Here is a 12442-nt window from a genome sequence, read left to right as displayed (position 1 = left end):
TATTTTACTAGAGATGTTATTGCACTTCAGCATCAAATACGACTTCTAAAGATGTGATTCTAAATTTCACTATATTTCTTTATTAAGAAAGTTAACATTCATATTTTTATAACTAAAAACCCTAAATCATATTTATGATAAGAGGAGCTCTTTTTTCTCAAATGTCAGAATGTCTCCAAGTCATTGTTATTTTTCATATATATTACTACCCCCCTTCTTCTACTTCTTTTTATACTTCTTGTTTATTTTCTTTTAGCTCATTATACATAATCCATTCAAATAATCTAGTATGTGTCTTTTTTTCAATTTTTAGAACACACACACATACTGAAAAAGAAGACAATCCATTCAAATAATCTAGTGATGTAACCATATTATTCGATAGAGCATATGTCTTTTTTTCAATTTCTAGAACACACACACATACTGAAAAAGAAGAAAAAGTATTGAAAGAGAGAGGTGGGGATCGAGGATGGGTCAATCCTATTCTTCATGCTTGTGCAATAATATCCATGGGATTTACGGGCCTATTATCATTGAAAAAATAGTAATAGTATTAATAGGGATAATAACTTAACCTTAAGTCTTCCCAACAAATGCTTGGGAAGTGTATTAGAAAGCTATGCTATCTTGACAAGAATTCTCGTTTACAAGATATGGAAATGTGTAACAATGTTTACACTACATTATGACCAACACTAGAACCCATTTCATTATCATCATCACATATCAAAAAATTCTCAAATAATAATAATATTTTTTAATTTTGTTATCATTTAGAATAAAATATTTAGTTTCAAGTAACCTGTCATCTTTAAAATTACCTGAATAACACCTCAATATTTTTATTGTTAAAGGATCAAAATCAACATATAAATACACATCCTCTTCACCTTTATGCATACTAAGTACTTGTATATTTAAGGCATCATAAATATTTAATTGCCTTTATCATCCTTTATATAAAAGTTATGCAAGTTTATATCAAAAACTTGTTTATATATAAATAATATGTCTATATAAAACATATAGTGAGAGTCACAATTTATTTCCAGGTACATTGAACTTTCATGATGCACAAATATATTTGACATTTTGTTTTCTACATAGTTTACAAAATTATAGCAAGGTTACACATAAATAATAACAAAGAAATAAAAAACAATGCTTACACCCTATACATTATATATATTAATCAAGTCTATAGTATCCATCAACCATGTCTAGACATATGTGAATCTGGTCATGTGTTTTTCATTTGAGAACATAAGAGTAACATGTGTTAGAACAATAACACATGGTTTCGTGGTAGTATGTTCGATCCTTAAATGAACAAATTAAATTAACATTAGTCACACACAAATTCAACAATAATTAAAAAATTAAGGTTACAACCATACTTTTTTAACTTGGAGGTTTTTCATAAGAATTCAAATAATAGCTTTCCCACTCTCTCAAAAGTGTTCGTGACTCCGAAATTAAATGATTGAACATAAACAATCTATTTGTTTTGGGCTATGGTACCTACATCATTCTCATTTTGAATTTTAAACAACTGATTTGTTTATTTATTTTTTGTTAAATCGAGGAAACAAAACTATTAAACAATAACAAAACCCACCAAAACAGATTTCAAAATCTCGATTACATAAAAGAATTGGAGCTTACCTCTTTCCTTTTGAGTTACATATGATGAATCCTCAATGCCACCACCAAGCCGCGGCAAGAAAAGGCGGCAGAGAAGGCAACTTTTTGTGTCGAGGTATGATTCCTGGTTTCGACCGATTCTAAGTTTTAGTTTAAGCTTGGACACGGAGAAGAAGGGATAGAGAAGAGAGAGTGTGTGAGAGAAACATGCAATGTTAGATCAAAGAGAGATAATAAGCGATGTGATAATGATTTACTTAAATATATTCGAAGCCATTATAGTTATTTGATTAACTTCAGAAATCTACTTCCATGGAGGATAAAAATTGTAATATTTAAAAAAGTTATTGCAAAGTGATTTTAAAACCAAACTATTAGTAATTCTTCTTTATTTTTTCAACAGAGTCCAACCGGAAATCTCTGTTTCTTTCTTACAACAAAAGCTTGTGAGATTCCTGTTTAGCAATTTTAGTTCGATTTGCATGTGAAATTAGACCTATCCAAGGTATTTTAAAATAATAATAATAATTATGGTTTAGAGTATTTTTATTTAAAAATACATTATAATGATATTTTTTTATTTTTAAATTATTTTTGAAATCCATATATTAAAATAATTTTAAAAAATAAAAGATTTTAAAACATAAAATAATAATTTATTTTTTAAAATATAAAAAATATAATTTTAAAAATAATAATTTATTTTTAAAAATATAAAAAATATAATTTTAACCATCTTCCCATACTTCCTAGTATCTTAGCCAAAAGCCACTGTGCTTACAACAAAAGCTTGGGCGGGAAAGAAAAACCACGAGCACATGGATTATGTTTTTGTCTTGACATGCAAGAAAGTCAAAACAATTGTCAAAAGAAAGTGGAAACAGAGTCAAGATTCCTCTTCCCTAGTTTGAAATCATACTTTATTTGAAAAACCTTCACAAAGTAGCTGGATTAGCATTGTTTTAAACGAGGTTAAGTAATTTTTAAAACTTTTTTATTTGTTAAAAATTATTTTTTATATTTTTAGAATGTTTTTATATAGTGATATCAAAAATAATTTTTTAAAATAAAAAATATTATTTTAATAAATTTTAAAATAAAAACTATATTAAACAATAATCATTATCACATTTCATACAAAATAATACAAAAAATTAAAAAAAAACATCTTCCCTTGAGAAATTCATGGGTTTTTAATGTCTTCACCAACGGTTGCCAACTCTATGACTTTGGATTTTAAGTTTTGTTTTTTTATATTTTAAAAGTATTTTAAAAAAATTTAAATTTTTTTAATTTTTAATTTAATATATTTTTAATGTTTTCAAATCATTTTGATATGCTGATATTAAAAATAATTTTTTAAAAATAAAAAAATTATTAATATATATATTAACATTAAAAATTATTTAAAAAACAATCACAATCACAACTTCAAATAAACATTTAACATTTAAATCTAACCATAAAAAACTTACTTGATTCTCAATTTGTTGTCTTCTCGCCGTAACCTACCTTTGCTTATTAAACCAAATCCCTTTTCCATCACCATTACAAAAGTTGATCACGTTTTTAAACTAATTACTTGCAAGAAATTTCTTTTTCACATAATAATGTGAATTTCTTTTTTTTTTTTTATGAAGCTACCCTCTCGTTCGTATAAAATGTTTAACCAGGTGGACGGGTTGGAGAAGCGTGTGCATTAAAAAAAAATAAAATGAAAGCCAGCTGGACTGTCCTAAGAGCAGCAGAAACTAGGGTGGTTTGATTTTATTTTCCCAGCTGAGCAAGAGAACCTCGAATTAACGTCCAAAAATTCATATTCGTGTATTTATAATTATATATAAAGGTAAAAAAAAATAAATAGTTTTGAATGTTAAAGCAATATTTTTCATTTGCATGCCCAAACAAAATGCCACACTGCTTTATTGGCCGTGTCTTGCTTCCACTGCCCCCCCTCCTCTCTCTCTGACAGATCTCGCCTCTTTCTCTGTCTAGGAATCACACTTCTGAAGATTCTCTGTATAGTCCTTCTCTGTCTCTCCAGTTTCTCTCTCTAAGTTTCAAACTTCATCTCTCTCTAGGAATTAACTCTGTTTCTCAAGTGGGGTTTTCTGGACTATCCTTTTCTATGAAAAGTAACACTGTTCCTCGTGAATTGCATGTCAAGTTGGTAACTTTCAGGGGCACCAATAAGAGTCTGCGAGAGAGATCTACTCTGGTGGCCTTAATGGCCAAAACGGGTTGTTTTTGCTTTTGGGAAATTTTCAGGTGAATGTAGTGTACTCTTGTGACTTTTGCCGTGCTTTCTTCTTCTTCTGCTTCTTCTTCTCTCTCTCTCTCTCTCTATTTTGGCCCCTTATTATTTCAATCTCAAGCATTTTTTGTTAGCTACCCATTTTGTCATAACTGCAAATGGGTTTATGACCTTCAGAAGCTTCTTCCTTGGGGTTTCAAGTTTAAAGATTTGGACTTTGCATGTTGGATTTGTTTTTTAGCTTCTGGGAGGTGAATGATTTACATGTTAAAGGTTAAAAGTGTGCTAAAGTCTTTTTGAACTGAAGCTGGGGGGCTTAGTATTGGAGTGAATGTAGAGTGACAGTGCAGTTTGGAGGCCTTAAAAAATGCTTGATATTTTGAGTTTGGTTTCATGGGTTTGGGTTAGCAAGCTGTTTTTTTGATAGTTTGTACTGATGATTTTATGCTCTTCAGGAGCAAATGATGATTATTTTGAAGAATTAGTTGTACTTGGAGGGAATTGTCGGTGATTTGGGGTATTATAATTGCAAATGGGTTTATTCCCTTTGAGATAAAAATGAACGCCTTGAATTTGATGGAGGGTTGCCTTGTTTTTTAGGGAGGGTCTTTGATTGCTTGAGTTTTGGCTTTTTCTGTGGGTTTTGACAATCAGTTAATGGGATATAATTACTTGCCTTTTTGAAAGCAATAGTAACAAGAGATTTGATTATTGGGGTGGCTATTGTTTGGAAAGCAAAATGCAATATAGTTCGATTGGTTTTGTTAATCCTCTAGAGATTCTGCTATCATTTGCACTTATGTTCTGATCATGACCAAAGCTGTCCGCACTAGGATTCTCAAGGATGCAAATGGTGATATCGGTGATCATCTTCGAAATCATATTCATTTGACCAATTGTATTCATCTGAAAAACCATATGCTTAAGCAAAGCCCCATTCTGGCTGATAGGGTATTAATGCGGGACCTCATTGCCCTTCAGAGGTCCCGATCTTTGAGGGACCCTTCGGCCAGTCCTCCTTCGTGGCACTCACCTTCTGTAGTTGATTTGCTTCCTAAGAAAGGGGATACAGATGCAACCATTCGAGAAGGTAGAAGCTCGGTTGGCATGGAGCGTCGAAGGGAAGGTAGGAGGTTGTCCGTTAGTTCTTCACCCTTGGCAAATTTGGCACCATCAAAGGTTGTCCCAAGTGATTTTAGTGGGGGTAATAATGATGAGGTAGCAGCTATTAGTGATCGTAGCGTTAAGAGTGGATTTAGGGATGGTAGGAGAGTTAAGAGAGAAGAATCTAGTAAAAAAGGTAATAGGGTTAATCAGTTGGGTGGTGATGAAGACCCTTTACAAGATCAAGCTGTTGATGATTTAATTCATGATACCGTTTCAGGGAATTCCCAATCAAAAGATAGAAAAATTAAACATAAGGGGAAGTATAGTCAAGATTTGCATATTAAGACCCTTTCAGAGCAGCTACATGAGATTCCAACGGATACTGATGTGGCATCTTCCAACATGCATCTTCATGGAAGACACACCCGACAGGAGAAAATTGTTGAGCCTGAGACCAGTATTCGTGGCTATGGTGGGGTGCATAGAGTGAGAAGGCGAAAGTTTCGAAGCACCAGAAGAACTCGGGCTTCTGCTCCAGCTTCAAGGGATGTTGGGGGACAGAAGGAAATGTCTGTTGCTTCCAATTCATTTGCTCAAGGTTCAGCACGGCCAAGGTATCACATGGAGGAAGAAGAATTTGGGGACCAAAATGTCACACGGGCTCCCAGAAATGGATGTGGGATTCCATGGAATTGGTCAAGAATTCATCACAGGGGTAAAACAATCCTTGATATTGCTGGAAGAAGCTTGTCTTGTGGCTTGTCAGACACTAGGAAAGGTAGCACTGCTTCCCATGGGAGAGATTTTCCTGGTATGCCTGTGGCATCTGATCGTTCTAGTTCATCCACTAAATCTGATGTAGAGGCTTTGCCTCTACTAGTGGAGGCATCCGGATCCCAAGAAAGCACTGATAATGCTGGTTGGGTGCACGACTATTCAGGAGAGCTAGGTATATATGCTGATCATTTGTTGAAAAATGATATTGATTCTGATCTTGCTTCTGAAGCTAGATCTGGTGAACAACGTAAGCTTGGGCATAAGCAGAATGGTAGGCATCAAAATCTTACACAAAGGTACATGCCGAGAACCTTCAGAGATCTAGTGGGACAGAATTTAGCAGCGCAAGCTCTTTCTAATGCTGTGGTTAGGAGGAAGGTTGGGTTGCTATATGTGTTTTATGGGCCTCATGGTACTGGGAAAACCTCATGTGCCCGGATATTTTCCAGAGCTTTGAATTGTCAATCTCTGGAACATCCAAAACCTTGTGGCTTTTGCAATTCTTGCATTTCACATGATATGGGTAAGAGTCGAAATATAAGGGAAGTTGGCCCAGTCAGCAATTTTGACTTCAAGAGCATCATAGATTTGCTTGACAATATGATTATTTCTCAGACGCCATCTCAATATAGAGTTTTTATTTTCGATGACTGTGATACTCTGGCCCCTGACTGCTGGAGTGCCATATCGAAGGTCATTGATCGAGCACCCAGACGTGTAGTTTTTGTCCTTGTCTGCTCAAGTCTTGATGTTTTGCCTCATATAATTATATCCAGATGCCAGAAATTCTTTTTCCCGAAGCTTAAAGATGCAGATATTATATATACTTTGCAGTGGATTTCATCCAAAGAAGATGTAGATATAGATAAGGATGCACTAAAACTTATTGCATCGCGGTCAGATGGATCCTTGAGGGATGCTGAGATGACACTTGAACAATTAAGTTTGCTTGGGCAGAAGATATCTGTTCCTCTGGTTCAGGAATTGGTAAGTGCTTCCACATTGTTGTGACTATAATTAAAATGTCAATAAGATTTCATGTCATTATACATAGTTTAAAAAAAATGGCATGTTCCACCCTGAATTCCAATACTGTCAGTGTTATTTTTGCCCCTTTAAATCATGCTTCAAAGTAATGTTCTGTAGCGTATACTAGCCTGCAAGGTATTGGTGTTGACGTATATGTATGTTAGAAATATAATTATTGCAGTTCAATTTTCAGACAATTAATGCTTTGAAATTTACGTGACTATATAGGATCTGCTAACTTCCACTTTTTTGACAAAAATCATGTGGCTTCTATTTTCTGTGCTATTGATGTTGGATGGCATTAGCATGTAAAGGAAGTTATTGTTCTATGTTTGCATTCAAAATTAAAAGTTCTACTTGCATGCATGTTATTCTGCTGCTAAAATACGAGCCTATCCTTATACTGATCTCATTTCATTTGAGCTAAATTCTAAACGAACCATTCTTCTTCTTCTTCTTCTTCTTGTTTGTTTATTTATTTATCTTTTAATTCTTTATGTAACATTTCCAGACATCAGATTATTTTTAGGCCTATAAGGGTAACTAGTAACAAGAAATAGTGCTATATTGTGGTGGTGATGCCAAAAAGAAGGTACTGTTAACAGCGTGATGCTTAGATGAAGAGGAATTTACCATTTGTGGCTTTTGGCTGAGTTCCTGTTTAGATTCTGTAGACCACATGCATAAACTTTTCGGAGTATCCATGTTTTTGGATATCAGATGCAGGACATTCAGTTGAACCACTGTTATAGATTCCAGATATGGCTAAACAAAATTACTTTTTGATTGTGATTGCTTGCGTGTGTTTATTCTGCTTTGCTAGCTGAACATGAATCTCACAGTATCACTGTTCTTGCCTCATCATCATCCATCATGGGCTATCATCACACCGAGCATCAAATTAGCCTGTTTGGTTGCTAGTTTTAGTGCTCTGGTCTCTTAGATGTCTCTTCTCAGGCTGATTGAACTGCCCTTAACTGTCTCACTTTATTAAATATGATTTTCTTCTGCTGATTTGCTCTAAACTACACTAATCTTTTTACAGGTTGGACTAATCTCTGATGAAAAATTAGTGGATCTTCTTGATTTAGCAATATCTGCAGACACAGTAAATACTGTGAAGAATTTGAGAGTCATAATGGAAACTGGTGTGGAGCCATTAGCTTTAATGTCACAACTTGCTACCGTTATCACTGATATACTAGCTGGTAGCTATGATTTCACAAAAGAAAGGCCTAGAAGGAAGTTTTTTCGACGAAATCCATGTGAGTTCAAAAGTTATTTGACACTTTGTGTATCAGTCATGTTATTGAACAAGCCATCTTTTAATTAATCTGTGATTATGGTCCCTTTTACCTGAAATCGCTAATTGGGACTTTCCTTTCTGTCTTCTTATTTACCTAATTGATTGGTGAAAAATCATTATGTCAATGTTTTTGGTGTTTGAAATTATATCTTCATGAATTTCCCACTCCCCCTCATTCGTCAAAAGGCTCTATACTGTGTTATATGATTCAGCTTATTGTTCATAAAAATTTGACCACAATTTTATTGGTTCTAGTGTCCAAAGATGATATGGAAAAGCTGCGTCAGGCCCTCAAAACTTTGTCAGAGGCTGAAAAACAACTTAGAATGTCAAATGACAAATTAACATGGCTAACAGCTGCCTTGCTTCAACTTGCTCCCGATCAGCAGTATCTGCTCCCTAGTTCGTCCACAGAAACTAGTTTTAATCATAGCCCTCTGGCCCTAAATGACACGGGTGGAAGAGATATTGCCAGAAAAGGTGGTGAACGGGTGGAGATGCCCAATAACAAGAGAGGTTTGTCAACGCATGTCAGATTGGAAAATCTCCCTGGTGGAACTTCTGCTGATTTCCGGAACAGTGGTTCAACAAATGGTATTAACATGGACAGAAAAAGAAATGCTACATCTGGGATGGCTTCTCAATGGACATCTGTGCAAACTTCTGATGCAGTCCAGGTGAATGGCAGACAGGTTTCAGGTAAAAGCCATAAGGGACATGAAGAAATTTGGCTGGAGGTGCTTGAGAAGATTCAAATTAACAGTATGAGAGAGTTCTTGTATCAAGAAGGAAAGCTAATCTCTGTCAGTTTTGGGGCAGGTACATTGCATTCATATACATCTTCCATTTACATTTATTGTGTCATTTACAGAAGCACAATGGTTAACCAACTATATAGTTTTGAAAATTATACCATTATCAGGTTTTGATTGCATTCTGTGAATGAAATGTTTGACATAAGGAAGCTTAAAAACAGTGGCCAAGCTGATTTGTGGTCTCAAATAATTTCTTAACTGGAATTAGTTTGTTCAATTTATACTTGCGTTATTAAAGATTACTGACTGAATGGGGTTCTAAAGTGCAATCTTGTGGACTGAAAAGTACATCTTAAAGTAAAACAAAAAACCCAAGAAATGAAGTGACTTGTTTCTTCAACCACTAGCTGTTTTAGGTGGGCTCAATGATGAACGGTGTGATGCACTTCAACTAATGGTGCCACAGTGCAATGCAAACTGTCAGAAGTAGTCAGGATCCTCTATCCACCAATGTAATAATTAGAATTTCTCTTCTTACCAATTTAAATTTTAAATCTGCTTCGCATTATGAGTTCTTCACACATAAATAAGTGTTGCACACAACAATTCTAAAAATTACAATTCAGGGACATGGATAGACATGTATAATAATGTATGTATGTCTATTTCCAATGTTATATTTATGCGTATTTATTTATGATTCACTGTAAGCATGCTGTGGGAGAACTCTGTTTAATTAGGAATATTTGAGTTTCTTATCAAGATTCGATAACGTTTATCATGCTCTCATGTCTCCACCATTCCTATTTGACTACACTATTCCTTTTTTCAGCTTAAATGCCCAAAAATATATGGCTTGTGGGATTATCTTTCTGTTTTGATGGCATTCCAGATATTGAGGACATCACATTGATGTCCCATGTTCCTACTTGGCAAACAAATATTTTCTTTACTTTCACTTCTTGTACATAGTTAATTAACTCCAAATTATTATTATTTTTTTTTCTTTTTGCAGCTCCAACTGTGCAGTTGATATTCAGTTCACATCTCACCAAATTGAAGGCAGAGAAGTTTAGGGCACATATTTTACAAGCATTTGAATCTGTTCTTGGATCGCCAGTGACAATTGAGATCCGATGTGAGTTGAACAAGGAAACAAATGTGGGGTTCCACTTGCCAGCAGCTTCTAAAATTGGTTCATCTCAGATGGCTATGGACTCAGAGCCTAATGCTGGGAGCAGAATGCCTAGGACTGGAGATTCTCTAGAAGGGAGGAGTGAAATTGTTGAAATTCCAGCTTCTCCAAGGAAATATGAGGGTAAGGAACCAGCAAACCACAATGTAGAATCCAGTAGAAGAGGTTTACAGCGCACATGGGCAGGAGAATCAGTTTCGAATAAGAAACCAGCCATGGGGTCTATGGTGGAAAGAAGAATACTTGGGGAACCAAGTCAGAGTAAGAGCATTGTGAGAAGCAAGGTTTCCCTTGCGCATGTAATTCAGCAAGCTGAAGGATGTAAACAGCAGGCTGAATGGTCAAAACACAAAGCAGTCTCCATAGCTGAAAAGCTTGAACAAGAAAATTTGTACGTATTTGCAGAATTGTTTATTCCTTTTTACCGTATTATGATGCCAGTCTAGTTCTTATTCTTGGTTGGAGTCAAATAGACTCGTTAGAAGCTGGAACCACCTTTTAGCAGTGAACTTTATTATACCAGAAAAGTGATTTCTGTTAGCTGTATGTGCTGTATGTGAGGAACAGAAAGGAAGTCTTGGTAGTTGCAGAAGGCTGAGTTCTGAATTCTTTTGTTTCTCAAAAAATCCTAGGGAGTACTTGACAGGAAGGGTAATAAACCCTCTTATTTCTGCTAAAGAGTAGATTTTAGTAGCAACTATCTATCAATTGTAAAACCATGTATGATCAGTGAGTAGTGATTTGATTTTATACGAACTTGTGTATAATTTAAAAAGATTTATATTATGTCAAATTTTTCCAAAGAAGCCTGGGCATGTGTAGGGGCTTGGTGGCATAGGGGGTAATGTCTCTTCTTGGAATTGCACCGAGCATCCTGGGATTTGAATCCCCTCACACCAGGAATGAGATGGATTGAGGGAGAAGAAGATTAACCTTGTGTAGTCTCTGGTCCAATTAGCCTCTTAATGAACAAAAAATGAAACACTCTTGACTAGTTTGTGATCAGAACTTAATTGAGTTGGTTAGAGAGTTCCATTGTACATTTTTCTTATCATATTTTGTAGTATCAAATTGGCTCTTATGCATTGTAGTTTTACAGGAGACTGGAACCTAGATCAAGAAGCTTGCTTTGCTGGAAAGCAACAAGAGTGACACGGCGGAAGGTAATTAATCCTAGATGGCTGATGATATTGATGCAAAGTCTTCAATATGCATCATTTTAGCTCATAAAAATATTTTTAAGCGTGATTATATCTTGCATGTTCTCCCATAATGCGGAAATAGAAATCAACCGTTGCTATTCTTTTTGTGACATTAATTATTTTTCATGTTTACTTTTCATAATGTTTGCTGTCCTTTTGTAAATTTCGTTCAATCCTTTTTAGCATGCGTGTCCCAATTGTAGCCTCTTCATTTTAGGCTCATACAGCGAGTCAAACCAAACAAAATAGAAGTCTGCAAAAACAATGTAAGCATTATACAATATATGAATTGCCGCTCTTTACACGCTAGTTGCAGCTCATGTTGGTCATTGACTACACAAGTAAACAGAAATTACCATAATGATCAAAACATTTCCTAAGATGTACGTTTTGTCCAAGGGGTGCCATTTTGTAAAAATGAGTACCTATTTTGATGTGGTCTGATTTTAAAATGTTGGTTGTGTTGGTTCTTGCAGCTTTCTCGTTTGAAAACCAGGACACGAAAGCCACATTCATTACTGAAGCTTGTCTCCTGTGGAGAGTGTCTCTCTTCTAAACCTCCTAGGTAGATCAAGGGAAAATATCGAATGGCTTTGAAGATTCAGAACTCAACTTCATCAATACTAGCTAGTGTAATTAGCCATTTTCTCTCCATTTAACGACTCTATTCATCTTTTTACGTTGAATAAATGTGATTGTTGTTTCTGTCTTTCTGATTAGAATGCAGGGAAAATAATAATTTAGTGTAGCTTCTTTGGTGAAAGGAGCCTTATTCGTCCAGTCATTAATTTAGCGTAGCTTCTTGGACTAAATTGCAGCGATGCCTGACTCTTCTTATGGCAGACTGGATGTTAAGACTAGTCTGCGTTGGTTGTTTAGTACAGGGTACTGGGACAAAAGGATGCACTCTTCATTGATGAAGATATGTCTTCCAAATTTAGTTGCCTCTGATCCCAAATTAGACTGTGGTAGTTATGGGCCATGTCTAGTAGCATGGTAGAAATGGGTGATGTCTGTGCTCTGGCCCAGGAATGCCCTGGGGCAGAGAAATGACGGCCATTTTCTGCTTCCTTTCATATAATTATATTTCTTCCTAGTGTAATGTCACTTCTTGAATGAAAATGCATTTAGTCACACCATGTCTTCCTAGTGTAATGTCACTTGAATGAA

General features: G+C 35.1%; 1 protein-coding gene across 2 annotated transcripts; it reads left to right on the top strand.

The window, feature by feature from the left end:
- Nucleotides 1-3571: 3571 nt before the first annotated feature.
- Nucleotides 3572-12153, top strand: LOC105135964 (protein STICHEL-like 3). Of its 2 annotated transcripts, XR_844283.1 has the most exons (7): nt 3572-6772; nt 7860-8079; nt 8376-8939; nt 9891-10461; nt 11170-11233; nt 11749-11904; nt 12091-12153. XR_844283.1 is itself a non-coding variant. In XM_011041082.1 (6 exons), exons 1-6 carry the CDS (start codon nt 4712-4714, stop codon nt 11839-11841), a joined length of 3573 nt encoding a protein of 1190 aa, XP_011039384.1. In that variant the 5' UTR covers nt 3572-4711; the 3' UTR covers nt 11842-12035. The 2 variants fall into 2 exon arrangements, 1 of the variants encoding a protein (XP_011039384.1); XM_011041082.1 differs by lacking the exon at nt 12091-12153 and having other exon boundaries at nt 11749-12035.
- Nucleotides 12154-12442: the final 289 nt, after the last annotated feature.

The sequence above is a fragment of the Populus euphratica genome, unplaced genomic scaffold (genome assembly GCF_000495115.2).
Source record: "Populus euphratica unplaced genomic scaffold, PopEup_1.0 scaffold56.1, whole genome shotgun sequence".
NCBI lineage: Eukaryota > Viridiplantae > Streptophyta > Magnoliopsida > Malpighiales > Salicaceae > Populus > Populus euphratica.
Note: the sequence above shows the minus strand (reverse complement) of the source record. Positions and strands in the feature narration are given on the sequence as shown.

What these genes read in the sequence shown, in the direction of transcription:
- LOC105135964 (XM_011041082.1), top strand. Translation starts at nt 4,712, where the DNA reads ATGACCAAAGCTGTCCGCACTAGGATTCTCAAGGATGCAAATGGTGAT. An exon ending in AAGCTTGAACAAGAAAATTT is followed by an intron (nt 10,462 to 11,169) that starts GTACGTATTTGC and finishes GTAGTTTTACAG; the next exon opens with GAGACTGGAACCTAGATCAA. An exon ending in CAAGAGTGACACGGCGGAAG is followed by an intron (nt 11,234 to 11,748) that starts GTAATTAATCCT and finishes TGGTTCTTGCAG; the next exon opens with CTTTCTCGTTTGAAAACCAG.